Source organism: Piliocolobus tephrosceles, chromosome 10 (assembly GCF_002776525.5).
Source record: "Piliocolobus tephrosceles isolate RC106 chromosome 10, ASM277652v3, whole genome shotgun sequence".
Taxonomy (NCBI): domain Eukaryota; kingdom Metazoa; phylum Chordata; class Mammalia; order Primates; family Cercopithecidae; genus Piliocolobus; species Piliocolobus tephrosceles.
In genome coordinates this window covers 120,523,362-120,551,042 of record NC_045443.1, presented here as the reverse complement: position 1 = coordinate 120,551,042, position 27,681 = coordinate 120,523,362, and the positions used below count along the sequence as shown (strand labels likewise).

The following is a 27,681-nucleotide window of genomic DNA, read 5'->3' as shown; positions in this document are numbered from 1 at the left end:
TTTCCTGAATTTAGTAAATAATGAGAACAGGGAACTAAAAGGTAAAATTCACCTTTAAAACAGTAATTTATCAACTTTTAAACTAAGAGTGAGAAAGCTACCACAGACTGGCTTTTATGTAATAATAAAAAGTTTAACATCACTTATTGTCATCATGTTTTTAAAAATGAATGAAACATTACTTATCAAAACTATATGCAAAAAGTATTTGCACTAAAAGTTGCTGGCTTAATCATGGGAAATCTCTTATAAGGCTGCTTAAAGCTTCATGTTTTTTACTAAAAATGGTAGACTGTGAGAATGTGTAAAGTCAATTTTTGAACTATTAGTACTTTTTTTTTTGTTTTTTTTGAGACCAGGTTTCACTGCTGCCCAGGCTGGAATGCAGTGTCATGATCTCACTTCACTGCAGCCTCAACCTCTCAGGCTTAAGTGATCCTCCCACCTCAGCCTCCCAAGTAGCTGGGACTGCAGGTACCCACCACCATGCCTGGCTAATTTTTGTATTTTTTGTAGGGACAGGGTCTTGCCACGTTGCCCAGGTTAGTCTTGAACTCCTGGGCTCAAGTGATCCTCCCACCTTGGCTGGGATTATAGCCGTGCATCAAAGCAGCTTGGCCCTATTAGTACATTAGGCACTGGGATTACAGCCATGCAACAAACCAGCTTGGCCCTATTAGTACATTTTAATCAGAGATTAGACTATGTTACATTTTAAATTTCAGTTTAAAAAAAATGATTCACACATGTTATACACAAGGACAATTTTAATCCTGCATTTTCCTGTAGTAACATCCATTGCTGGCTATCTATGGATTGAAACTGCATTTGCTAAGAACTGTGAACATGAAGAAACTTTACATGTCACATGTCACATGTTGATACAGGCACACAAACATCTTTCAGCACCAACAGACTACATACGTAACATATACCAGATAGTCTCAATGGATAAATTAGCTTCACCAGTAATTCTATTTAGTAAAATCCACAGTTAATGCAGAATTCCATTTTTTAATTTTACATCTTTATTACACATTTTTCTAATACTTTATTTTTAAAAAAACACTCATTCAAGATTGTAATTTGCATGGCAATAAACAAGGGTTCCATGGGTTCTAAGTTTAAGTGTCCACAGCAATTTAAAACACCATAATTCTTCTTCCCAATTTGCAGCACCTGACTTAAAGTTTAAATTCATCTAATGCATCATTAAAACTGTCATGTTCTCTTGTGAGAAGACATGTTTCAATTGCTATTTCCAGGACTATATATTGAGGATGGGTGTACAGTATTTTTAATGGTTAGCAGAATTTTACTCACGTAATTTATAGCCAGAATAAGAGCCTCTAGCCTCTCCGAACGGCCTTCCACTCAGACCAATGATGATGATAAATGTCTAAAATGTATCTGGGGTACTCCACTTGACATTACCAAACATGTTTCCAAATAATCTTAGAAAATATGATTCTTTGAACATATGCATAATATTCTACCACACAATGCACCATCACTTCTTTAACCATTTTCTAATTGTTCATTTATAACATTTGCAATTTTTCATTATAAATAATATTGTGATGAATACTTTCATCCGTAAGTTTTATGCCAGGCTGATTATTTCTTCTAATGTCAAAGAAGTGGCTTACTGGTTCAAACAGTGCACGTACATGGTTTAAGGCTTTTAGTATACTTTACCAAATAATCTCCAAAATAGCTCGAACAACTCCTACCAACAGTATGTTATTGTGCCCATAGGGTGGACTTCACAACAACAAAGCAAATTCACCTTCAACCACAAATCGATTAGATTCTCACCCATCTCAACACTATCACATCAAAGAAGCAAGGAGACATATTACTGGTGAGGAAGCCAAATCCAAGTTCTTTTAAAAAAATCACTCTGCTTTAGACCAGTAAAATAATCAACAAAAATGCTCCCCACAAAAAGTCTACCGGGTTTTTCAAAAACTAAAGTTAAAAAGAGAGAAAGAGAAACTCAGGCTAGGTGTGGTGGCTCACGTCTGTAATACCAGCACTTTGGGAGGCTGAGGTGGGCCAATCGCGAGGGCAGGAGTTCGAGACCAGCCTGGCCAACATGGTGAAACCCTGTCTCTACTAAAATTACAAAAATTAGTTGGGCGTGGTGGTGGGCACCTGTAATCCCACCTACTAGGGAAGCTGAGGCAGGAGAATCACTTGAACCCGGGAGGTGGAGGTTGCAGTGACCCGAGATCGCACCACTGCATTCCAGCCCAGGCAACAGTGCGAGACTCTGTCTTTAAAAAAAAAAAAAAAAAAGAGAGAGACAGAGAAAGAGAAAGTCAGTACCAAATGACCAAAATTTTTTATTTGACTAAATTCTATTCATGCATGAGCATGACAGTCTCCCGTTTATTTGACTTTGGCAATAAAAAAACAAGCAGCCTTGTACAGAACAGTGAAAATGCCAAGGACGAGGGCAGTCTACAGTTTTACTGTAGAATAAATATATATATATATTTTTTAAAAGGCCTCTCTTCCTTTGGCCATATCAACTTCTCAGTTCAGGCCATTAAATATAGATGAATTTTCAAATTCACTTCTTTACTTCTCCAAGATCTTCGATGCTGTCATCATCTACCTATAAAACACAAATAATTGTATCTCATGAGCTGTGCTTGCAATTAAGAAAAAATGGAAGCAATCTGCTTTAAAAACTTACCTCTAGCGATGTATGTGTTCCATGTACTCACCTCTGGCCATTTTTCCTGAATGACGTCAATTATGTCATCTGTAAAGTCTCCCTGAATGATAATTTCATCCTCCCCTGTTACTGAGGCACCACAGGAGAATTTTTGAGCAAAAAATCTTTGTGCTTCTTTAAGATCAATTTCTATTTTTTTTAAAAAAAGAGCAAGAACTGTAATTGGAATTGTGCAAAGATGTTTTTCCATTTTGAAATTTAATCTGCATTTTAAATTAATAAAACAGATTGTTAATGGGTTTTATATTCCTTTCAGAACAATACAAACTACCATAGAGATCTTAACAATGCAATTTACACTTTCAAGGTCAAATAAAGGCTCAATATATATATATAAAACAGAATCATCTATACTACCCCTAACTCATGTAAGACTGAAACAAATCCAGGGACACTTTATTTATTTTATTTTTGAGATGGAGTCTTGCTCTGTCACCCAGGCTAGAATGCAGTGGCGCAAAATCTCGGCTCACTGCAAGCTCCGCCTCCCAGGTTCACGCCATTCTCCTGCCTCAGCCTCCCCAGCAGCTGGGACAAGAGGCGCACGCTGCCACGCCTGGCTAACTTTTTTGTATTTTTAGTAGAGACGGGGCTTCACTGTGTTAGCCAGGATGGTCTCGATCTCCTGACCTCGTGATCCACCCGCCTCCGCCTCCTAAAGTGCTGGGATCACAGGCGTGAGCCACTGCACCCAGCGTTTTTTTTTTTTTTTTTTGAGACGGAGTCTTGCTCTGTTGCCCAGACAGGAGTGCAGTGGCTCGATCTTGGCTCACTGCAACATCTGTCTCCCGGATTCAAGCGATTCTCTTGACTCAGCCTCCTGAACAGCTGGGATTACAGGCATGTGCCACCATGCCTGGCTAATTTTTGTATTTTTCGTAGAGATGGGGTTTCACCAAGTTGGCCAGGCTGGTCTCAAACTCCTGACCTCAGGTGATCCACCCATGTCAGCCTCCCAAAGTGTTGGGATTATAACAGGCATGAGCCATCACATCCAGCCTCTTTTTTCTTTTTAAGGCTGGTCAAGTGAAGCAGTGGGAGTAAAGAAGGAACAAAGAAATCTGTAAGTGGTTGTGATCATTTAGTTGTAAACACCATTGTACTCAGACTGGACTATTGATTGTTTTTCAATCTGTGTTGTCTTACAGAGGGATCATGGTTTAGATTTTCACCCAGTTTCACTACTCATTCAAGGCTTCCAGGAACTGAGGGTTCTAAAGCAGGATGTTCTGCCACCTTTCTCACCCTCTGCTGTCATTCCCAGAGGGGATGAGCCATTTTGCAACCTTCTGCCACCATGCCTGCAGAGGACAGAGGAGCAGCACTGGCTGGTTTCAAACAAAATCCTCCCCCGCCCTCCTCATCCCACATAAAATGTGCCCAAGCAGGAATTCCAGAAAGTAGAAAGTACCCTCTATAGAAGATTTTTGACATTTCTCTAAAATTTGATTTTGAAGGTGTAATTAGAAATGCAAAATTTATCTTCTTAGCAAAAAATAGACCTGTGAAGTTTTCATGGTATGTGAGAGAGAGAGAGAGAGAGAGAGAGGGAGACAGAGAGAGAAAACAGTTCACACATTTTAAATATACTTAACCCTGAACTCACCAAAAGTTGCAAGGCCACACACTCTTGTCACATATTTCTTCTTTGCTCTGGGAATTTTGGCTATAGTAACCTTTTGTGGTACAGTCTTCTTTTTCTGTTTTATTTGACCCCTTCCACCTTTATTTATTAAGAAAGAGCTTAGCATTAGTTGTTTTGTTTTTGACATAATAAGAGAATACTGTCTTTAAATTTATTAATTTTCAAAAGGTTTAAGTTTCTTTTTCTCTAATACAAAATTACTAAACACATCCAGGTATTCATTCAATAAACGTGTATTAAGTACCTACTATGTGCCCAGCACTGGGCTAAGGGCTGAGGATACAAAGATGAACAGACCATAGCCCCTGCCCTCCAGGGACTCACAGTCTAATGAAGGGAGTTAAAAAAAAAATTACAGCAACCTGATATATACAATAATAGGATCCATGAATAAGATTTTATTTATTTATTTATTTTTTCTTTTTTTGAGATGGAGTCTTGCTCTGTCGCCTGGGCTGGAGTGCAGTGGCTGGATCTCAGCTCACTGCAAGCTCCGCCTCCCGGGTTTACGCCATTCTCCTGCCTCGGCCTCCGGAGTAGCTGGGACTACAGGCGCCCGCCACCTCGCCCGGCTAGTTTTTTGTATTTTTTAGTAGAGATGGGGTTTCACGGTGTTAGCCAAGATGGTCTTGATCTCCTGACCTCGTGATCCACCCATCTCGGCCTCCCAAAGTGCTGGGATTACAGGCTTGAGCCACCGCGCCCGGCCCATGAATAAGATTTTATGATAGCTTTGCAGAGCAACAAGTTAGTCTGCTTCCAGAGGATACAGAAAGTTTCCGAGAGGAAGTAACATCTAGGTGGAGTTTTGAAGAATAAGGAAAGGTCCAGGTAAAAGGAAAAAGGTTGGAGAGGCATAAGAAAGGACATTCCAGGGAAAGGGAACAAGTACAGAGATAAGAAAAGGCGTTATATTTGGGAACTTCACTTGTCTTGATTGAAGAATGCTTATGAATATGTAGCAGATGAAGCTAGAAAAACAAAAGATTACATACATAGCAGTCACTGGATCTGTGTTTCAGTGGATCTGTGAAGAGTAAGACTGATAGAAAGGCCTCTACAGAGGTTCCTGCATTAGCTCAGGCAAAAAATTGAAAGTAAAGCAGTGCCAACAGTAATGGCCACTAGGCCACAGGCAGGAGAGGAGGGAGGAGAAAGAACAGAAGCTTGAACTGAGTGAAGGGAGACAGAGAAATTAAGATGGTTCTCAGGGCTCTGGTTTAGATGACTGAATAAACTGTGTGGTCACTAACCAAAATGAAGAAGAAAAGAGTCAATGTGGGACTTGAGACTCAGTAAGCTTAATTTCCAAAGTGCAGTGTCTGAGGTGCTTCTGGGATCAAGCACATTTCTAGGCTAGAGACACGAGCCAGATTCAGAGATACAGATTTGGGAATTTTAAGTGTATAGTGGGCAGCAGAAGTTAGAAATGTGATAGAATCATCCAACAAGAACATGCAGAATGAGAAGTAAGTGGGCCTAGGACAGAATCCTGAAAAACACCGACTTTTAAAGGATAGAAGGAACAGAAGTCCACACAGAAGACTAAGGAGGAGTGATAGGAGAGCTAGGAAGGAACAGAAACCAAGGAGTGACAATGTTTCAGCAAAGAGGGAGTGCATCTGTGCTTATTATTTAGCAATGACTAAGCCACTGCTGACCCTTACCGGAAGAGCTGCAGTGGCCAGGAAGTCAGGTTAGGATGGACTAAGGAATGAAGAGTGAACCACAGAACAGAACAGGGGATAGTGAGTCTGGCCTTAGTAAAGAAATCTGGCTAAGGAAAGGAGAGGGATAAGGCAAAGAAAGACATGAGCTTTGGGGAGAGTTTTTTTTTTTTTAAGACACAAAGTCCTGAATATATTTGTAAGTGAGTTTCAGTCACAGGGAGAATAATGAATGAAAATGAAACAGGCAGGTACAGGACCCACAGCATCAGGAGTTGGTCTGAGAAGAAGGAGTGAGTCAAGTGTATGCCAACAGCCGTAAAACAGAGTTTTCAACTGAGCTATCAGAAGTAATGAGAAGATAACATCTTTTATATAAATGTCCTCACTCTACTTAAATAGAATACACAGGAATTTTAGCTGTCTGCTTTTTACATACAAACAGGGCAAATAAGCATGTTTTCCCAGGTCCAATTTACTGACAAAGCCCAAATCATACCACATCCAACCATGATCCTGAGACTATTAGTATGTGCCCCTCTGTATGATATACATGGGGAACTACAGTAACACGTACATGGCATTAACACTAGGAACCTCCTCCTTTTCGTAAGAGATGAGGTCTTACTATGTTGCCCAGGTTAGAGTGTGTGGCTATTTGGAGGAACGATCATTGCACACTACAGCCTTGAACTCCTGGGCTTAAGTGATCCTCCTGCCTCAGCTCCCTAAGAAGCTGGGACTATAGGCAGCCACCATTGCGCCTAGCTTTGGGAACCCTTTTAATTACTTACATCTTCTATCGCAGTGACGATATGACTGTACAAATCAAGATATGAATTTAGGTCTTACCTCTCTTCTGTTTTTTCTTCTCTTCTTCTTCCCCCGCTGTTCCTTGACCCTCACTAATTCCAGCTTCTTGTTTGGGTGAATTTTCTAGATATAAAAATGAAATACAAAAGCATGAACATCATCTCACACTGTTAAAAAAAAGAAATCACCTTTGAGCAACCTCATATACAAATGACGCATCTTACCAACAGCTGAGCATGACATTTGTAAAGCAATGGATTACACTGCTAGATTCCTATTCAAGTCCAGTTCTAAAGTCATTATGGTAAGTGTATGGTAACAGAAGAGAAAACCTAGTCTTTTGATATGTGAGGGCTAAAATTTTTAGCCACAAGAAAGGAGCATAAAACATTTGGGCTCTGCAGGAGTGCTCTAGCATCTAAACTTGCTAATTTTGTTAACATCTGGAGAAGAGCTCCGCACCTGCTCAGACATGATCCTATCCCAGTAAGGTCCTGTTCAGGGCCAACCATGTAGACTGAATATAAAACCAGACTTGAGGGTTCTTATTCAACCACTGACAGTGATGGAGTAGCTACCAGCCAAAAGGGACTTATCAAGTTAAGGATTTGTGTGTCAGAGAAATCACCTGAAAGTCAAGGAGCAATGAGTGGGGCAGTACTGGGTGTCTCTGGGCAGGCCTGTTCCCAGACCAGGCTTTCTCTTCTTCCTGCGACTGCCTTCATTTTTACCAATCTTGCAAGAGAAGCCATCAATATGAGCAAACTGAAGAATTATGTTCCTCCATAGTCTTCCCACCTCTGCAATAGCAACTCCATTTTTTTTTTGACACGGCGTTTCACTCTATCACCCAGGCTGGAGTGCAGTGGTGCAATCTCGGCTCACTGCAAACTCCGCCTCCCAGGTTCGCTCCATTCTCCTGCCTCAGCCTCCCACAGTAGCTGCGACTACAGGTGCCCACCACCATGCCCAGCTAATTTTTTGTATTTTTAGTAGCGACAGGGTTTCACCATGTTAGCCAGGATGGTCTCAATCTCCTGACCTTGTGATCCGCCCGCCTCGGCCTCCCAAAGTGCTGGGATTACACACGTGAGCCACCATGCCCAGCCAGTAACTCCATTTTTCTAGTTGCTTAAACCAAAACCCTAGATGCCCCTTTTATTCACACCATGCCCAACAAATCAGAAAATCCTGTCAGTTCTACCTTCAAAATATACTCCTATCTGACCACTTTTCACCACCTCCCCACTACCATTCTGACCTCAGTCATCACAAAAACTCTTGTCTGGTCTCCCCCTGCTTTTCTGCCTATGACCCTCTTTTGACATTTTTGTTTGTTTGTTTTTTTGAGACAGGGTCTTGCTCTGTTGCTCAGGCTGGGGTGCCTCAATCTGCTGGGATCAAGCAATCCTCCTGCCTCGGCCTCCCGAGTAGCTGAGGCTATAGACATGTGCCACCATGCCCAGATAATTTTGTATTTTTTGTAGAGACAGGGCTTTACCATGTTGCTCAGGCTGGTCTCGAACTCCTGGACTCAAACGATTCACCTGCCTCAGCCTCCCAAAGTGCTGCAATTATAGGTGTGAGCCACCACTCCCGGCCTCTTTGGTTTATTCTTAGCAGAGCAGCCTAAGTGATATTGCTGAAACAAGTCGGACCTTATCACTCTTCTGTTTAAACTCCTCCAAGAGCTCCTCATCTAACTAAGCAAAAGCCAAAACGGCCCACAATGCCCAACCCGGTGTGGTCTACTCTTACTTGGTATCAAACTCTTCTGTGGTCCTTCAATAAGCTCCAGACACAAAGGCTTACTTGTTGTTTCCTGAATATACCAGCAGAGCTTCTGCTCAGGGCCTCTCCTCAGGCTGTGTCCTCTGCCTAGAAATATTCTGCCAGATACCCAAATGACTCATTCCCTCAGTTCCAAAAAAAATCAACTGCCACCTTTTCAGCAAAATCTTCCCTGGGTACTACCTAATATTTCAAATTCCTTCCCACCAATTCTTATCTCCCCGTTTCCTGCTTATTACTGTCTACATACTATATGTTTTGCTTATTTAATCTGTCTCCCTTTCTAGAATGTAATTGCCACAAGAGTAGGAAATCTTTTATTTATTGGCTTATCCTCAGAATCTGAAACAGTGTGTAGCACATAGTATGCTTACAATAAAATCAATATATATTTGCCCCTAAATCATTTACTTTTTTTAATTTTGTTTTTTTGAGACAGAGTTTTGCTCTTGTTGCCCAGGCTGGAGTGCAATGGTGCCATCTTGGCTCACTGCAACCCCTGCCTCCTGGGTTCAAGCGATTCTTCTGCCTCAGCCTCCCGAGTAGCTGGGATTACAGGTATGCGCCACCATGCTGGGCTAATTTTGTACTTTTAGTGGAAACAGGGTTTCTCCATGTTGCTCAGGCTGGTCTTGAACTCCCGACCTCAGGTGATCCACCCGCCTCAGCCTCCCAGAAGTGCTGGGATTACAGGCGTGAGCCACTGTGCCCAGCCAATCGTTTACTTTTTTTGTTTGTTTGTTTGAGAAGGAGTCTCGCTCTGTCGCCCAGGCTGGGCTGGAGTGCAGTGGCACAACCTCGGCTCACTGCAAGCTCCACCTCCTGGATTCACACCATTCTCCTGCCTCAGCCTCCTGAGTAGCTGGGACTACAGGCGCCCACTACCACGCCTGGCTAATTTTTTTTTTTTTTTTTGGTATTTTTAGTAGAGGTGGCATTTCACCATGTTAGCCAAGATGATCTCCATCTCCTGACCTTGTTATCCGCCTGCTTCAGCCTCCCAAAGTGCTGGGATTACAGACGTGAGCCACTGCACTCGGCCCATTTACTTTTTTTATATAAGAAAGTTGATATTCAGACCTATCCTATCTCAGAGAGAACTTAAACAGCTAACAGAGATAAATGTTAATTCTGTAATATCCTACTAAAGGAGGACTTTCGTATCTTTAGAATAATGCCATACATGCATTTGTCTCAGGTACAGAAGTTTAATGCAAGAAAAAGAATTTTCATACCTACAGTAAGTTTTGCAAATTCATTTGGAAAATTCTTCTCTAACCATTGTCTACATTTAGCAACATCAGGCATATATTCACAGTACTAGGAGGCAAAAAAAGAACTGAGTCACAACAAAACATTTCCAGTCAAACAATACATCGTAATTAAAAATCACTCCCTATACTGTTAACACAAAGAATAAAACAAACCACTCCCATCTGACTTCTTATCCACAGGAAATCTGTATTCAACCAGAATATGTCCCATAAGAAATTAGATATTAAGAAGGATTAGGTACCTCTTCACAGTATCAGTTTATTTCTTCTCCCTCTATTTCTTGCTTTGAGCACATAAGTGCCTCATTTTCATGACTTGCTCACAGAGCCTGACTTAGAAAGTCTTACACACAATTTATATTGCTCTTTCTTTCCTCTGGTCATTCGTGTAGATTTTGGCATTAAGGTTACTCTTATTTTATTAGCTGACTATTCATAAGTCCTATGCAAAAATCCAAAATGCACAGCCATGTGCAAAAGATGCACATGTATGATTTAAGGTCTAAATTTAGAAAATAATTTATAAGACCATAAACTTATTCTAAATCAAAGCTCTCTATAAAAGGTTAAAGCTTTACTATCAAATAATCAAAAATGAAAAATAAAAAAAAGTTCTCAAGGTAGCTTTAAAACCAAGAATAACTTCAAATACGTAAGGTAAAAAAATAAATAAATAAAGGACTTACCTCTGTTGGTAACGAACAGACTGAGGAAATAAAAAGAAAAAATATTTGAAATGTTAAACCTATACGTACACACATACACAGGGCTTATCCTTAACTTTTATACTTGAGAAAATGCTTCATTTTTACATTTTTCCTATAAGTTTTCTATACCACTTTTCAAACGCCACTCTTCAGTGTTTTTGAGGTAAAAGGCACATGGTTATGAGATGATACTATCTTGATTTTTTTATCTAAAGAGTGTCTCCATCAGCTGATGGAACATCAAAGTATGCTATTTTGTATATAGTGAGGTCTTACCATAATCATTTCAGTGAGTCAAAAATTAAGCTAAGACAAGAACAATTCCCCCATACAACAGAGTTTGAAGGAAACTGGTTATTTCTTTTCTTTTGAGACATGATCTCGCTCTGTTGCCCAGGCTAGGGTGCAGTGGTGCAATCATGGCTCACTGCAGCCTCCACCCCTCTGGGGGCTCAAACGATCCTCCCACCTCAGCCTCCCGACTAAATGGGTCTATAGATACACACCACCATGCCCAGCTAATTTTTTGTAGAGACAAGGTTTTACCATGTTGCCTAGGCTGGTCTCAAACTTCTGGGCTTAAGCGATCCACCTACCTTAGCTTCCCAAAGTGCTGGGATCACAGGCGTGAAGCACTCTTCCCAGCCTGGTTATTTCTTTTGATAGTTTACCAAAAGAGCCACCATTTTTTATTCATACTGACAAATTTATAAACTTTAGCAGCATTTTCACTACCATCTTTTTGCAATACATTTTTCCTTTTTTTTTTTTTTGAGACAGAGTCTTCCTCTTTCCGACAGGCTGGAGTGCAGTGGCACGATCCCGGCTCACTGCAACTTCTGTCTCCCAGGCTCAAGAAATTCTCCTGCCTCAGCCTCCCGAGTAACTGGGATTACAAGCATGTGCCACCACGCCCAGCTAATTTTTGTATTTTTAGTAGAGACGGGGTTTCACCATGTTGGCCAGACTGGTCTCAAACTCCTGACCTCAGGTGATCCACCCGCCTCAGCCTCCCAAAGTGCTGGGATTACAGGTGTGAGGCACCACGCCCGGCCTATTTTTTTAGAGTCAGGGTCTCACTCTCACTCTGTCACCCAGCCTGGAGTGTAGTGGTGTGCCCATGGCTCACTGCAGCCTCGAACTCCTCAGCTCAAGTAATCCTCTCGCTTCAGCTTCTCAAGTAGCTGGGACTATAGGTGTGAGCCACTATGTACAGCTAAGTTTATTTTTTTTTTTTGTCTTCTTTTTTTTTTCCTTTTTGTGGAGAACGGGGTCTCACTGTATTACCCAGGCAGGTCTCGAACTCCTGGGCTCAAGCTATCCTCCCGCCTCTGCCTCCCTGAGAGCTGGGATTACAGGAGTGAGCCACCGCGCCCGGCAAATTTTTTATTTTTGTAGAGACAGGATCTCGCTATGCTGCCAAAGCTTTTTCATATTATGCTACACAAGATCACCAAAGTGTAAAGCTAGAAGGAATCTTGGTTCAATCCTGTCATTCGGTGTTACAGCCTGTACAGGCTAGTAATGGACTAGAAGAACTGAAAAAGCTTCCCAATTTTAACTGTAATTCTAATACTGGGTCCACTGTTTATTTTATTTTTAAGGTTTAGAATGGAATAGTTCAGTGTGTCCAATATCCTGAGATTTTTGAGGGAGAGGAAGGTGGTATACCATGTAATCACAGCAATTACCGCACACTGGGCACCTAGTTAGTGCCAAATGCTTTACTATGCCTTGCATACATTATTATGTTTACTTGTCACAACCTTGTAAGATAAGAAGTACCATATCTATATTCTGATGATGAAAATGAGGCTTAGTGTACGTAACCACTCGCATCTGGATAATAGGATTTGAATCTGCCTGTTTCTGACGCTCATGTGATTAACCACTAACTTAGATTACACAAAGTAAACAAGCAACTTAGTGGCACCAGACAGCTGAAAATGATCTCCCTTCACCTTACCCTACTAACATTCACCATGCTACCACACAATCACTATTTTATAGATGGGGCACTAAAAGAGTTAAATAGCTCATTCAGTGACAAAGGTAGTATGTGGCAGAAGAAAACTGGAATCCAGTGGTTTTGTCCAGTCGAGTCTATTATAGTTTAGGGTTCTTTCCACCAAAGATCTCCCTGGTTAGCTACAGCCCCATATTCCTCACAGTTCAAGTTCAAATACTAGGCACAGTTGTTCAGCCACACTTTCAGGATATAATTATATAACAATTGGTTAAATACCAATACAGCAAATACTAAAGCTACAAATTTTGTACACAATTTCAAATAATATTTAGTTCAGAAAAAAATAAATAAATTGGGGTCTTGCTCTACTGCCCAGGCTGGAGTGCAGTGGCACCATCTCAGCTGGCTGCAACCTCTACCTCCTGGGTTCAAGTGATTCTCGTAGCTCAGCCTCCCGAGTAGCTGGGATTACAGGTGTGTGTCACCACACCCAGCTATTTTTTGTATTTTTAGTAGAGAGAGGGTTTTACCATGCTGGCCAGGCTGGTCTTGAACTCCTGGCCTCAAGTGATCTGCCCACCTTGGCCTCAGCCTCCCAGGTGCTGTGATTACAGGTGTGAGCCAATGCACCTGGCCCGGTTCAGCAAAATTCTAATGCAATAAAAATTGGGGCAGCTCCTTAAAGTTCTTTAAAAAAGTCAATTTCTCTCTACAGATCATTTACTTATTTGGAAAGGGAAAACCTTTTCAATGCAAACATCTAGCCATCACCTTCAAACTTAGCATCACTAATAGTGAAACATCAGACATTATCAGCTTTGGATGCAATGCAACATGACGAACAAAACATCATCCACGGAACCTTCTTGGCAAAATCTGTTTAACTTGAATCTAATTAAGCCTCTAGGCCAGGTGTGGTGGCTCACATCTATAATCCCAGCACTTTGGGAGGCCGAGGTGGGTGGATCACCTGAGGTCAGGAGTTAAAGACCAGCCTGGCCAACATGGTGAAATCCCATCTCTACTAAAAATACAAAAATTAGCCAGGTGTCGTGGTCCACACCTGTAGTCCCAGGTACCGGGAAGGCTGAGGCAGGAGAATTCCCTGATCCTGGGAGGTAGAGGCTGCAGTGAGCTGAGACTGTGCCACTGCCCTCCAGCCTGGGCAATAGCGTGAGACTCCGTCTCAAAAAAAAAAAAAATTAAGTCTCTAGACTCCAACTTTTTTTTTTTTGTTAAAGAGACAAGAGTCTCGCTTTGTCACCCAGGCAATAGTGCAGTGATGTGATCACTAACTCATGAAGCCTTGAACTCCTGGGCTTAAGTGTTCCTCCCACTACAGCCTCCGAGTAGCTGGAACTACAGGCACTTGCCACACCTGGCTAATTTATTTAAGTTTTTGTGGAGGCAGGGTCTCACTATGTTGCCCAAGCTGGTCTCGAACTCCTGAGCTCAAATGATCTGCCTGCCTTGGCCTCCCGAAGTGTTGGAATAAGAGGTGTGAGTCACTGTGCCCGGCCAAATGAGCAAAGTTACCACCACATGGAATGGGACTAATCCACAGCCAGGTACCTCTTGATAAAATGCACTGAAGTTAACAACAGTTCTGTGGTGGTCTTGGCAGAAAATCATAAACTAAATCTAGTCTTAAGAATACATCAGAGCAGCCAGGTGTGGTGGCTCACGCCTGTAATCCCAACGCTTTGGGAGGCCCAGGAGGGTGGATCACGAGGTCAGGAGTTTGAGACCAGCCTGGCCAAGATGGTGAAATCCCGTCTCTACAAAAAATACAAAAATCAGCCAGGCACGGTGGCAGGCGCCTGTAATCCCAGCTGAGTTGGGAGGCTGAGGCAGGAAAATCGCTTGAACTGGGGATGCGGAGGTTGCAGTGAGCCAAGATTGTACCATTGCACTCCAGTCTGGGCAACAGAGCAAGACTCCGTCTCAAAAACAAACAAACAAAAAAATGCCTTTCTGTAACAGAGAATGAATAGCCACAATCAAATAATTTCCTGAAAGTCAGTATTTTCAATTACAAATTTCACTGTCAACAGTCACCAAAATCACTAACTTTGCACACAGTGTCACTAAGCCTCAATCATCTCATACTTTAAAGTCTTCTAAATTTGGGGAGGAGGGTGGAACAAATAAAATAAAAATAAAGTCTCCTAAACTTGATTTCTGTGGCCAGTTTCAACCCATTTCAGGTATTTCCTCCTTCCTTCCAAACAGTTATTATCCAAAAAGATATAACCAGTCACATCACTTCCCAGATTAAGAACTTTTCGGCCGGGCGCGGTGGCTCAAGCCTGTAATCCCAGCACTTTGGGAGGCCGAGACGGGCGGATCACGAGGTCAGGAGTTCGAGACCATCCTGGCTAACACGGTGAAACCCCGTCTCTACTAAAAAATACAAAAAGTTAGCCTGGCGAGGTGGCTGGTGCCTGTAGTCCCAGCTACTCGGGAGGCTGAGGCAGGAGAATGGCGTAAACCCGGGAGGCGGAGCTTGCAGTGAGCTGAGATCCGGCCACTGCACTCCAGCCCGGGCAACAGAGCGAGACTCCGTCTCAAAAAAAAAAAAAAAAAAAAAAAAAAAGAACTTTTCAAACATCTTATCGTACTTCTCCAGACTCAACTCCAAACACCCCATGGTCCAACCACAATGAACTTCTATCCATGCCATTCTTTTCAGCAAACACCTACTCATCCTTCAAGATTCTGCAAAATTTCCTTGAAGCTGATGTTATAAAGGCTTGTGTTAGATTTTAATCCCGGCCCCACCACTTACACAGTTGAGAAACTTATCATCAATAAAACCATAATATTTCAGTTTTGAAGATTAAATATACAAACATAAAATCCACTCAATACTTTAACTTTCCCTTTTTTCAGTTCTCCCAAGTAGAACTGGTTGGTTCTTTATTCTCACTGAAGTCTGATCAGTCCTCTAGTATACAATGAGTACATTATAACTCACCTGTTAAAATGTTTGTCTTCCCAGTTAAGCTAAGTTTCCAGGAGATATTTATGTCTTACTTCTGTATATGGAGCACAAAGCTTGCCACAGAGCAGATGCTTAAAACGTGTTTCCTCAATGAATTCAAGCTGCTCTCTGAAACCCCAGACTTTAGCTGAGAGCAAATTCTCTAATTTCCATCCTTCTTTTTGCAAAAAGGTAAAGGGAGGGAGGGGGAAGGAATGATAAGAAAAATGCCTATGTCACTATCGCTTCTACTTTTCTCTTTAATCAGTCAGGTATTCTATTGGAGGGTTTTCCCTCTTCTCTAAGCACTCCAACAATACGACATGTCTGCCAAAACCACATCCAGTTTATTTCTCCCCTCTCCCTTGTCCTCAAATGTGATTAACTGCTTTATACTGTTGATCCTATCATCATAATTTTTCAACCTCTCTTCCTCACTTATGCCACTCGTTTAAATGCTCATTAATTTTGTCTAAAGTCTTATTATAGCCTGGCTTTAATAAGTCTGCCTCCTTCAACTGTCATCTTGCTGCCAGATTCATCTTCATGTAACTTCACTGCTCCAAAACTTTCAATGACTTACAATTATCTACAAATCAAGTGCCCCAGAACTTGACCCCAAACCACATTGCCGTAATTTCCAGCTGCCCCTCTTCATGAATTCCACATTACAACCAACCAACCAAACTGTAACACTCGAAACTCCCTTTACACTACCCACTATTAAATACTTTCCTACCTCCACACCTTTGACCGGCAAGTCCAACCTTCAGCCCTTCTGTCCTGCCTGAATGCAGCCTTTCCTTCAAATCCCCATTTAGCTGTGGTTGCCTCTATGAAGTCTCCCCCTAATTTCCTACAAATCTCTCCCCTCCTGTACTGACACTGCAGCTATTAGTCCTTAATCTTTACTTCTTGTCTTTTTTTTTTTTTCTGAGATGGAGTTTTGCTCTCAAAGGCTGAGTGCAGTGGCATGATCTTAGCTTACTGCAACCTCCGCCTCCCAGGTTTAAGCAATTCTCCTGCCCCAGCCTCCTGAGTAGCTGGGATTACAGGCGCCTACCACCACGCCCAGCTAATTTTTGTATTTTTAGTAGAGACAGGGTTTCACCATATTGGCCGGGCTGGTCTTGAACTCCTGACCTCAGGTGATCTACCCACCTTGGCCTCCCAAAGTCCTGGGATTACAGGTGTGAGCCACCGCGCCTGACCTATTTCTTGTCTCTTTCTTTCAGCATTCATCATTTTCCCTGTGTAAGTTATGTGTAGACACACAGGGCCTCTGCCAATTTGCATGCCTCCACAGAACTTAGCCGAGGACCTTATACATCAGAGATACTAAGTAAAAATTATTCATAGTCTCCGTAAATTGTTGGTTATGATGTGGACTCTATTAACAATGTCATCATACTTTCTTACCAAGCTGGCTAACAAAATCCACTCCTTTTACAAAAAGGTAATGTTAGAAAGAAACTAAAAGGTACAGTCTAATCCCATCTCCACTACTGGTTTCTTCAATTAAGCATAACAAGTTTTTACATTAAGTGGAAGCCTGTATTGTTCTGGAGAGAGTCGACAGGGTAGAAAGGCACCTTTCGGTAGCTTCCACTTTAGTCCTAGTTCACTGACCCTTTGAGGTCACAGGGAATAGATATTATCCTTTACTCACATAGGTTTCCATATTTAAAGTGTTGTTTCACAGGTAATCGTCATATAAAAATGTAACAGAAACCTATATTCTGAGCATCTTGCTAAAATAAATTTATCAGTTTTTCTCACATCTTCAGTTTTGTTTTTTTTTTTTTTGAGACGGGGTCTCGCACTGTTGCCCGGACTGGAGTGCAATGGCGTGATCTCAGCTGGCTGCAACCTCTGCCTCCCCGATTCAAGTGATTCTCCTGTCTCAGCCTCCCAAGAAGCTGGGATTACAGGTGTCTGCCAGCATGCCTGGCTAATTTTTTGTATATTTAGTAGAGACAGGGTTTCACTATGTTGGCCAGGCTGGTCTTGAACTCCTGACCTCATGATCTGCCTGCCTCAGCCTCCCAAAGTGCTGAGATTACAAGTATAAGCCACCACACCCAACCCCTTGGTTTTAATTCATAATTACAGAAAAGTAAAACAAGATTTCTAGAGACTGACATTTTAACCAAGCTTTCAAACTTCTCACCAACTAAGCAATTCTCTATGTGATAAAATCCACACAGCTCACTTCGCTCCAGGTATACCCCAAGAATCTTTCTGGCTTTTCTCTCTTTTTCCCTTAGAAAAGCTCATATACTGTCTCTCTCTGCTGCCAAATGCGGCATACTTGGATTCTTCCATTCGGAGACACTCAAATACACTGTATTGGAAGTCAGCCTATTATCTATCTCCAAATCTAATCTTTCTCAAAGTCATCATTTTTAGTGGTGTTCTGGTTTTTCAACTCTCTCAGTTGCAAAACATGGAATTCACCTAAATTTTTTTCCTTTTTCACCATTAAACAGTTTACCTTTTCTTTGATTAATCCTCTTTATTTACTCTTATACTGCTTACACTCTCAGCAAGGCACTTATTTACCTCAAACCTACATTTCTGAAAGTGGCCTTCAAATTTGTGGTTTCTATTTCCTCCAAATGGTGCAGCATATTAATCTCTTGTCACTGTATTTTCCTGCTCAAAAAACTATTAGGGGCCGGGTGCAGTGGCTTACGCCTGTAATCCCAGCACTTTGGGAGGCCGAGACGGGCGGATTACAAGGTCAGAAGATTGAGATCATCCTGGCTAACATGGTGTAACCCGTCTCTACTAAAAATACAAATTAGCCGGGAGTGGTGGTGGGCGCCTGTAGTCCCAGCTACTCGGGAGGCTGAGGCAGGAGAACGGCGTGAACCTAGTAGGCAGAGCTTGCAGTGAGCCAAGATCACGCCACTGCACTCGAGCCTGGGTGACAGAGAGAGAAACCACAACAAAAAAAAAAAAAAAAAAAACCAAAAAAAAAACAAAAAAAAACAAAACCCAATTAAATTGGTGCAAAAGTAATTGCAGTTTTTGCAGTTACTTTTAATGGCAAAAACTGCAATTACTTTTGCATCAACCTAAGTCCCTCATAGATGATGGAGACTATAGCAATAATCTGAACTTCTCTAAGCTAGTATTCTCTAGAATACTCTGAATTTCTCATCTGACTTTCAGGGATAATAACATATAACATTTGCCAAGAACTTACCATGTGCCAAACATTGTTACGCATTTTCCTTGTGTTACTTCACTTATTCCTCTCAAGAGCTCTCTGACGTAGTCTCTACTATTATGCCCCATTTCATGGATGAGTGAATTGGTCAAGGTCACAATGTCAGTAAAAGGCAGAGCCAGGATTTAAACTGAGGTAGACTTCAGCATCTGAGGTCTCAACCCTGAAGACGAAATGACTTCATCTTGCCTATCCTGGTTTCTCACTATATTCCAATCCAGCATTCTGCTACCATCTGCCCTTTCTTCTCTCTCTCCTGAAGATACTATAATAAAATTTGCTGCTATATTGTTTTTATGAATCCCTTCTTTGCAAGTTCTACCCATCACCTAAGGCTTAACTCAAACCCTACTTCCTTGAAAACTTCTCTACTTCCCTCTGAACAAAGACCTCCCCCTTTCCGGAATGTCTAATTCATTGTTATTGTCAATACCATTTAATATTCCCTCGATGTTTCTCATTAACTAGACCTTAAACTCCTTAATGAAAAAGTATCCTTTTCTCCATCCTGCTGCCTATATACCAATACAAAGTAGAGAAGAAAACGAAAAGAGTAAACGTTTTGCCAGGCACGGTGGTTCACATCTGTAATCCCAGCACTTTGGGAGGCTGAGGTGGGCAGATCACCAGAGGTCAGGAGTTCGAGACCAGCCTGACCAACATGGAAAAACCCCATCTCTACTAAAAATACAAAATTAGCCGGGCGTGGTGGCACATGCCTGTAATTCCAGCTACTCAGAGGCTGAGACAAGAGAATCGCTTGAACCTGGGAGGCAAGAGGTTGCAGTGAGCCAAGATCGCGCCATTGCACTCCAACCTGGGAAACAATGAGCCCTACAAAAAGTTCCACCGCCTACTCTCTTGCTGAGGTACTGTGTGCTAAGTTTATTTCACCATCGAAGATACTCAATAAATAATGAATTGTTAAAATTTTTTAAATCAATGACATCATTTCTCCTTCTACAGTACTTAAATGTCAGATGAGGTCTCTACTATAGTCACAGAATGTAAGGTCCATGTGAACAAGGATCTTTTGACTTATTCACTATTCAAGCCCCAGCACCTAAAACATCACTAGGCACACAGTAAGTTCTGAGAAATATTTACTGAAAAAATATTTACTTGCCCTTTTACTGTCCTGTATCTTCAAATTTTTCTGAAAGTTTCCAAGATGTGAATACATACAGCATTTACAACTCACAAATATTTCTATATTGAAAATGAAGAAAAACACTCGAAAGTGAAAAAGATCTTGATTAAACCTAATACATATATCATGATTCAAACCAAGACGACTTTCCTAACTGTCCTACCACCCAACACTCCAACCTCACCTTCTCTCACTCCTTAACGGGCACCCTCCCTATACGATACACCATACAAACTCAAAGCTGCTTGCTTCTTCACAGCCATCAGCCATCAAGTTTTTTCTTTTTCTTATTTTTTTTTTGGGACGGAGTCTCACTCTGTCATCCAGGCTGGAGTGCAGTGGCGCAATCTCCACTCACTGCAAGCTCCGCCTCCCGAGTGCACACTATTCTCCTGCCTCAGCCTCCCGCGTAGCTGGGACGACAGGCGCCCGGCACCGCGCCCTGCTAACTTTTGTATTTTTAGTACAGACGGGGTTTCACTTCGATCTCCTGACCTCGTGATCCGCCCATCTCGGCCTCCCAAAGTGCTGGGGATTACAGGCGTGAGCCACGCGCCCGGCCACCATCAAGCTTTTCCTTACATAGTCGTTCGCTTTGTCTGGGACGCCCTTCCCCACCTTCTCATCCAGTCCTTGACATCCTTAACTCAGGATCTTCCAAGAAGCCCTCCTTTGATAGCTACACTAGCGTACACCTTGAGGACCTGCAGGCTGAAATAACCTAGCTGCACATCTCTATTCCAAATGGACTGTAAGCTTCTTCAGTCAGAGCAGCCAGACACAAATCACTCAGGTTGGGAAGCTGTTAATTCATGCCTCCTCCTCCCCAGCACTCCTCTCCCCCAGCACATACTCACCAAATGAAAAAGATGGGGAGAAAAGCTTAATACCACCAAATGTCAAACTATTATTATAATGCATAAAAATATAGTGAGTAAAAGTCATTCTGTGGCTACCAACACTTGCCTCCACAATAAAGGACTCGAAGTGGGTAATCGGCATCTAACTTGGCACTGTTCCTTGAGTCTCCTTTGCAATCAGCCCCGCTGGATTCAGAAATGTCAGCAGCCATTTCACAAACCTGTAAGCAAGGAAAATAACACACCCTCACTATTTTACAATCAAGACCCCAGAAGAATAGCATTCCTCTTAATAGAAATCCCCCCAGCCCAAAGCTGTTTCAATTTTGCTGTTGAGTGGGGGATACAAGCTGCATTCGACTCATAAAATATGAGCAATCCCAGGCACAAGATCTCCTTGGTCCACAGATCTACAGGGAAGGAAGCAGCAAATGGACCATGAAGGATGGGGCAGAGGGACTCACTAGCAAAAAAGAGGAAGCAATGGGGAAGGAAAGATGGGGTGAGTACCCTAGGCAGACACGGAGCAAAAAGGTCTGAGGGTGGTCTGGGAGGGATGCAAACTGCAGTAAGAGAGAAGGGCTACAAAGGTGCCGAATGCAGAGGCTGGAAATGCCTAGGAACAAGGGGTGGGTCATCAGAGGAGCCCGGGGTGCACGGTGTGGGGGCAGCTAAACGCCACGGGAAGGGCCTGGGGACTCTAAAAAGGGCATGAGAGGGGGCGGGGTGACCAGAGCCTAACGAGGATGTGAACAGAAAAGGAGGACACAATGTAAGAGCACTGACGGGACCAGGGCGACCAGGTCTGAGGCGAAGGAGCAACCCCGGGGACGCCAGAAGGGGCCCTTGTGGGCGGGGGTGTGGAGACGCCCGGCCCGGCCCCCTTCCGCCAGGCAGCATCTCAGCTTCCCCCACACTCTCTACGAGCTTCTCGGGAGCGGGAGAAGCACTTGGTGTCGTTACCCAGGCGGTCGCACAGGCCCCGCCGGCTCCGCTCCCGCCGCTATCGCCAGCTGAACCGACACATGCAACTCGTCTCCCCGGCCAGGGCCGCCCGAAAGCCAGTCCGCCAGCAGCGCTCCCGCGAGACAATGAGCCTTTATCGCGAGACTCCGACCGCCGCGGGGCGGATGTCGCGAGAAGCCGGAAGACAGGGACGGAGAAAAATTGGGGAGCATGCGCCTTGCGCTCCAGGGCGGGGGCGTGGCCAAGAGGCCAAGAGGCGGGCCGCCGGTAGGCGGTGCTGGTCACCCGTTGGAGAGGATGAATCCTCGAGATGGGCGCGCCGAGGGGAACGCGACTTGGAAACGCAGAGAGTGCACGTGAGTCAGAAATGACTCCCTATTAATGAGCCGGAGGATCATCGCCCCGGTGTCTGCGGTGCATCCTGGAGTTCTGACTAACCTCCAACTACTGCATAAATCACTCCTGTGAGGGGCGATCGCAGCCGGATAGAGCTTTTGGTTGCATTTTAACACCATACACTAAATTAAAGGAATGTTTTCTCCCTCCCTCACTTCCTTCCTCCCTTCCACCCTCCCTTCCTTCTTTCCTTCCTCTCTGCCCGATAGAGTGTGTGGTTGCATTTTAACACCATACACTAAATTAAAGGAATTCTTTCTTTCCTCCTTTTCTCTCTTTCTTCTTTCTTTTTATTTCTTTCTGTCTCTGCCTCTCTCTTCCCCTTCCCTCCCTCCTTTTCTTCCTTCTTTCCTTACTTCCTCCCTCCCTCCCTTCCTTTCTTCATCCTTTATGTGTTGACAGGGTCTCACTGTCACCTAGGCTGGATGGAGTGCAGTTGCACAAACACGGCTCACTGGAGCCTCGACCTTCCAAGTAGTCGGAACCACAAGCGATTCTCCTGCCTCAGCCTCCTGAGTAGCTGGGATTACAGGCATGCGCCACCATGCCCGGCTAATTTTGTATTTTTAGTAGAGACGGGGTTTCTGCATATTGATCAGGCTGGTCTCAATCTCCCGACTTCAGGTGATCTGCCAGCCTTGGCCTCCCAAGTGATGGGATTACAGGCATGAGCCACTGCACCCAGCCCAGGGGAAACTCTTGAAAAGATACTATCAATGCTATCTATGTGTCTTTCATTGCCCACAGTCTCACTCCCTAACAATAATTTTTTATCACCTTTGTGTTTACCTATCCTTATAGGTGTTCTAAATTGGAGTTAATCTACCCTATCTCAGACTTTCTCAGGAGGCTGAAGCCTGGTAGACTTAACCACATACCTTGTGTCTCGTTTCATCTTGAGAAAATCCCTTCCTATTCAGCCTGAGTCCCGTTTGTGAAATGGGAATAACACTGCAATATCGGGAGAACCCACTCCCGATGTTTAACGTGGGTTCTTTTCTATTTCCTAAGTGTCTCGGCTGGGTTGAGAAATAAAGGGAAAGAGCACAAGAGAGAGAAATTTAAAGGTGGGTGTCCGGGGGAGACATCACATGTTGGCAGGATCTGTGATGTTCCCCGAGCTGTAAAACCAGCAAGTTTTTATTAGCGATTTTTAAAAGGGGAGGGAGTGCACGAATAGGGTGTGGGTCACAGAGATCACATACTTCACAAGATAATAAAGTATCACAAAGCAAATGGAGGCAGGGAGAGATCACAGGACCACTGGATGAGGTGAAATTAAAATTGCTAATGAAGTTTCCCCAGGCATTGTCATTGATAACATCTTATCAGGAAACAGGGTTTGAGAGCAGATAACCTGTCTGACCAAAACTTATTAGGCGGGAATTTTCTCATTCTAATAAGCCTGGGAGCACTATAGGAGACTGGGGCTTATTTCATCCCTTCAGCTTCGACCATAAAAGACCATAAAAGCACGCTTTGAGAGGGCCGTTCATAGGCCTACCCTCAGGGCGCATTCTCTTTCTCAGGGATGTTCCTTGCTGAGAAAAAGAATTCAGCGATATTTCTCCTATTTGCTTATGAAAGAGGAGAAATATAGCTCTGTTCTGTCCAGCTCACCGGCGGCCAGTTCAAAGTTAACCTCTCTTGTTCCCTGAACATCGCTGTTATCCTGTTCTTTTTTTAAGATGCCCAGATTTCATATTCAAACACACATGCTTTACAAACAATTTGTGCAGTTGACACAATCACAGGGTCCTGAGGCGACATTCATCCTCCTCAGCTTACAAAGAAGATGACGGGATTAAGAGATTCTAAGTAAAGACAGGCATAGGAAATCACAAGGATATTCATTGGGGAAGTGATAAATGTCCATGAAATCTTCACAATTTATGTTCTTCTGCCACGGCTTCAGCCGGTCCCTCCGTTCAGGGTCCCTGACTTCCCGCAACACTACAACGCTTGCAGGGATGTGAGAGTTAAGGGAATGATGACCCCAGAAATGCTCTATAGATGGTGAATGTTGTTCTTTTCTATTGTGCTTCATCCTTCACTCACATCCATTTTATTTATTCCCCTCATTCCCTGCCAACATCATTCACTGCTACTACCACCACTTTTTCTGTTTACAACTTATTTATGTGTGCACTAAACCATGTGGTACAATCTTTTCCACCAGAGATTCACGGATGTGGCCTCCCCATTGAGACCTTTCTTAAATAAAAGAGGAGATCCCCCCTCGGAAGAGAGTCAACACCACACTAGTGAAAGAAGAAAAGATCTTGTCCCCACTGTTTGGACAAACGGAGGCAGGATGGCGCACTTCCAGGTTCTTCTTCACCAGCTTTTCCTGCGCACGCAAAAATGCAGCCGGCGCCCAGGGAGGGTGCAGACCAACTGGGCATGCGCCAGGTGACGTCAATCTGAAGAGACCAAGATTTACCTGGTCGCACCTGCGGAACGCCCCCTGACACGCCGGTGCCCCGCCTATTGCCCTCCCACTCCTAGAAAAGCCGCTCTCGGCCAGGGTCCCACGCGGACTTCCCAGCCCCACTCCTGTCGGGATGTCGGGACTGCAGGAACTCCGTCTGAGAGCCCCACCGGGTGACTCTGCCGGCCTTCTTTGCCGGAGGCCGACAGACCTCTTCCCCACACCTTAGGTTACCAAAAATAAACTTGCAGTTTTGCTGTTACCCTTGCCTACTCGCTGGTTCTTTTGTACACGTTCTGCTGGTCTTAGAAAAACAAATCACCCACCAAAGCATGTTTGATTCCAATAATAATAGCTTCCATGTATTGATACCCACTCCCCACTATATGCCAGAAACCATGCTCATTTAGGGGAACAGCGTCCAGCTGAATTCATCCCCCCAAATTTTCTTAGGTTCCTACTATGTACCAGGCACTGTGCTAGGCACCAGGAATACTACAGTGAACAAAAGAGATGAAGTTCCTATTCTAAGTTTAACAGTCTTAGACATGCTAGCTGATTGAATCCTTACAAAGGGCCAGGTGCAGTGTCTCATGTCTGTAATCCCAGCACTTTGGGAGGTGAGGTGGGATGGTTTGAGCCCAGAAGTCTGAGACCAGCCCAGGCAACATAGAGAGAATGCATCCCTACAAATAATAATAATAATAAAATAGCTGAGTGTGGTGGTGCACACCTGTGGGCATGGCTACTCAGGAGGCTGAGGTGGGAGGATCACTTGAGCCCAGGAGGTCGAGGCTGCAGTGAGGTGTGATGGTGCCACTGCACTCCAGCCTGGACAACAGAATGAGACCCTGTCTCACAAAGCAACAAAAACAAGGCCAGGCAAGGTGGCTCACGCCTGTAATCCCAGCACTTTGGGAGGCCAAGGTGGGCGGATCACAAGGTCAGCATATCGAGACCATCCTGGCTAATATGGTGAAACCCCGTCTCTCCTAAAAATACAAAAAATTAGCCGGGCATGGTGGCAGGCACCTGTAGTCCCAGCTACTCAGGAGGCTGAGGCAGGAGAATGGCATAAACCCAGGAGGTGGAGCTTGCAGTGAGCCGGGATTGCGCCACTGCACTCCAGCCTGGGTGACAGAGCGAGACTCCATCTCAAAAAAAAAAAGAAAGAAAAAGGAAACAAAAACAAAACAAAAACCCTGTGAAGTAGGTATAACTCTCCGTAATTTCCAGATGTCTAAATCAAGGTTCAACAGGGGAAATTAATTAGGTTCACATGTGCTTAAGATCACATGACAAGCCGGGCGCGGTGGCTCAAGCCTGTAATCCCAGCACTTTGGGAGGCTGAGACGGGCGGATCACGAGGTCAGGAGATCGAGACCATCCTGGCTAACACGGTGAAACCCCGTCTCTACTAAAAATACAAAAAACTAGCAGGGCGAGGTGGCGGGCGCCTGTAGTCCCAGCTACTCGGGAGGCTGAGGCAGGAGAATGGCGTAAACCCGGGAGGCGGAGCTTGCAGTGAGCTGAGATCCGGCCACTGCACTCCAGCCTGGGCGACAGAGCAAGACTCCGTCTCAAAAAAAAAAAAAAAAAAAAAAAAAAAAGATCACATGACAAATAGTGTATTTTATTAATCTTAAGGTGCATATTTTCCGCAACATTTCTTTGTTGTTGCATTGCAATGGATGGAATCTTAGCATGGTGTCATCATTTAGTTGGCGGCAATTCTCTTTCTTAATAATGCACAAATTATGGTGCATCTTACCAACAATGGCATCTTGGATGTGATGAAATATGGACAGGTAGCCAGTCCTGCATAACAGACCAGTGTCTTCAGTTTCACTCATTATGCTTTTCCCGCTGTACATTGTATGGAAAGGGTTGCTGACCTCTGTAGATTGCTGTCTCAAGCTTCCTTGTTCCTAGCTTCCAGCTATGATCAGCCAATGGGAGGCAGGCATGGCAGCAGCCCCCTTACCATCCACCCCTCCTCACTGCTTGAGCTGCATTTCTGGCGGTAACTTGGTCTCCCTCTGAAATGTTAGAGGATCACAGTCCCTGGACTCCTTTTTTTTTTTTTTTTTTTGAGACGGAGTCTCGCTCTGTCGCCCAGGCTGGAGTGCAGTGGCCGGATCTCAGCTCACTGCAAGCTCCGCCTCACGGGTTTACGCCATTCTCCTGCCTCAGCCTCCCGAGTAGCTGGGACTACAGGCGCCCGCCACCTCGCCCAGCTAGTTTTTTGTATTTTTTAGTAGAGACGGGGTTTCACCGTGTTAGCCAGGATAGTCTCGATCTCCTGACCTCGTGATCCGCCTGTCTCGGCCTCCCAAAGTGCTGGGATTACAGGCTTGAGCCACCGCGCCCGGCCCCTGGACTCCTAAAACAGAGCACATTCCCTGGATCTAGTCTCTAGCCTAAGGGTAGTGATGGCTTCCTGCTGTTGCTAATCTCTGCATTGTCTCACCACCTCTTGTTTAGCTTTTCAACAGTTCCATTCTTGTGTAACCAATTCCCAGCCTTAAATTATTTGCTTTACATACTGAGATGGGGTTCTGTTTTCTGGGTGGACTCTACCTGCACAGCTGGCACTGAAGCCCAGATTTGCATTTCCTATCACACTCCACAGTCTTTCAGCTCTCAGGTACTAAGAGGAGGAATGATGTATGAAAAAAAGAAACATCCCAGTGGTCACAGACTCTTGGAGAGGCAGTGGAATTTTTGCAAAGGATACAGGAATCCACTTGTGCACCAAGTAGATTGATTAAATATCTTTCAGACGTAAGTATTACTATTTTCTAGTGCAAGTTGTAGTTTTGGTGCAATGAAAATCCAAGTTGAGGGGCCAGGTGTGGTGGCTCAAGCCTGTAATCTCAGCACTTTGGGAGGCCCAGATGGGTGGATCACGAGGTCAGGAGATCGAGACCATCCTGGCGAACACGGTGAAACCCCGTCTCTACTAAAAAATACAAAAAACTAGCAGGGCAAGATGGCGGGTGCCTGTAGTTCCAGCTACTCGGGAGGCTGAGGCAGGAGAATGGCATA

General features: G+C 43.9%; 1 protein-coding gene across 4 annotated transcripts; it reads right to left on the bottom strand.

The window, feature by feature from the left end:
• Positions 1-750: 750 nt before the first annotated feature.
• DENR (density regulated re-initiation and release factor) lies at positions 751-21,975 on the bottom strand. Of its 4 annotated transcripts, none has more exons than XM_023205508.2 (8): positions 21,804-21,975; positions 20,947-21,061; positions 10,623-10,642; positions 9,898-9,982; positions 6,911-6,994; positions 4,353-4,469; positions 2,736-2,875; positions 751-2,623 (listed from the first exon to the last, which is right to left on the bottom strand). In XM_023205508.2, exons 2-8 carry the CDS (start codon positions 21,050-21,052, stop codon positions 2,579-2,581), a joined length of 597 nt encoding a protein of 198 aa, XP_023061276.1. In that variant the 5' UTR covers positions 21,053-21,061; positions 21,804-21,975; the 3' UTR covers positions 751-2,578. The 4 variants fall into 4 exon arrangements, with proteins under 4 accessions (XP_023061276.1, XP_023061253.1, XP_023061269.1 ...); XM_023205485.3 differs by lacking the exon at positions 21,804-21,975 and adding an exon at positions 21,627-21,769; XM_023205501.2 differs by lacking the exons at positions 9,898-9,982; positions 10,623-10,642 and having other exon boundaries at positions 21,804-21,930.
• Positions 21,976-27,681: the final 5,706 nt, after the last annotated feature.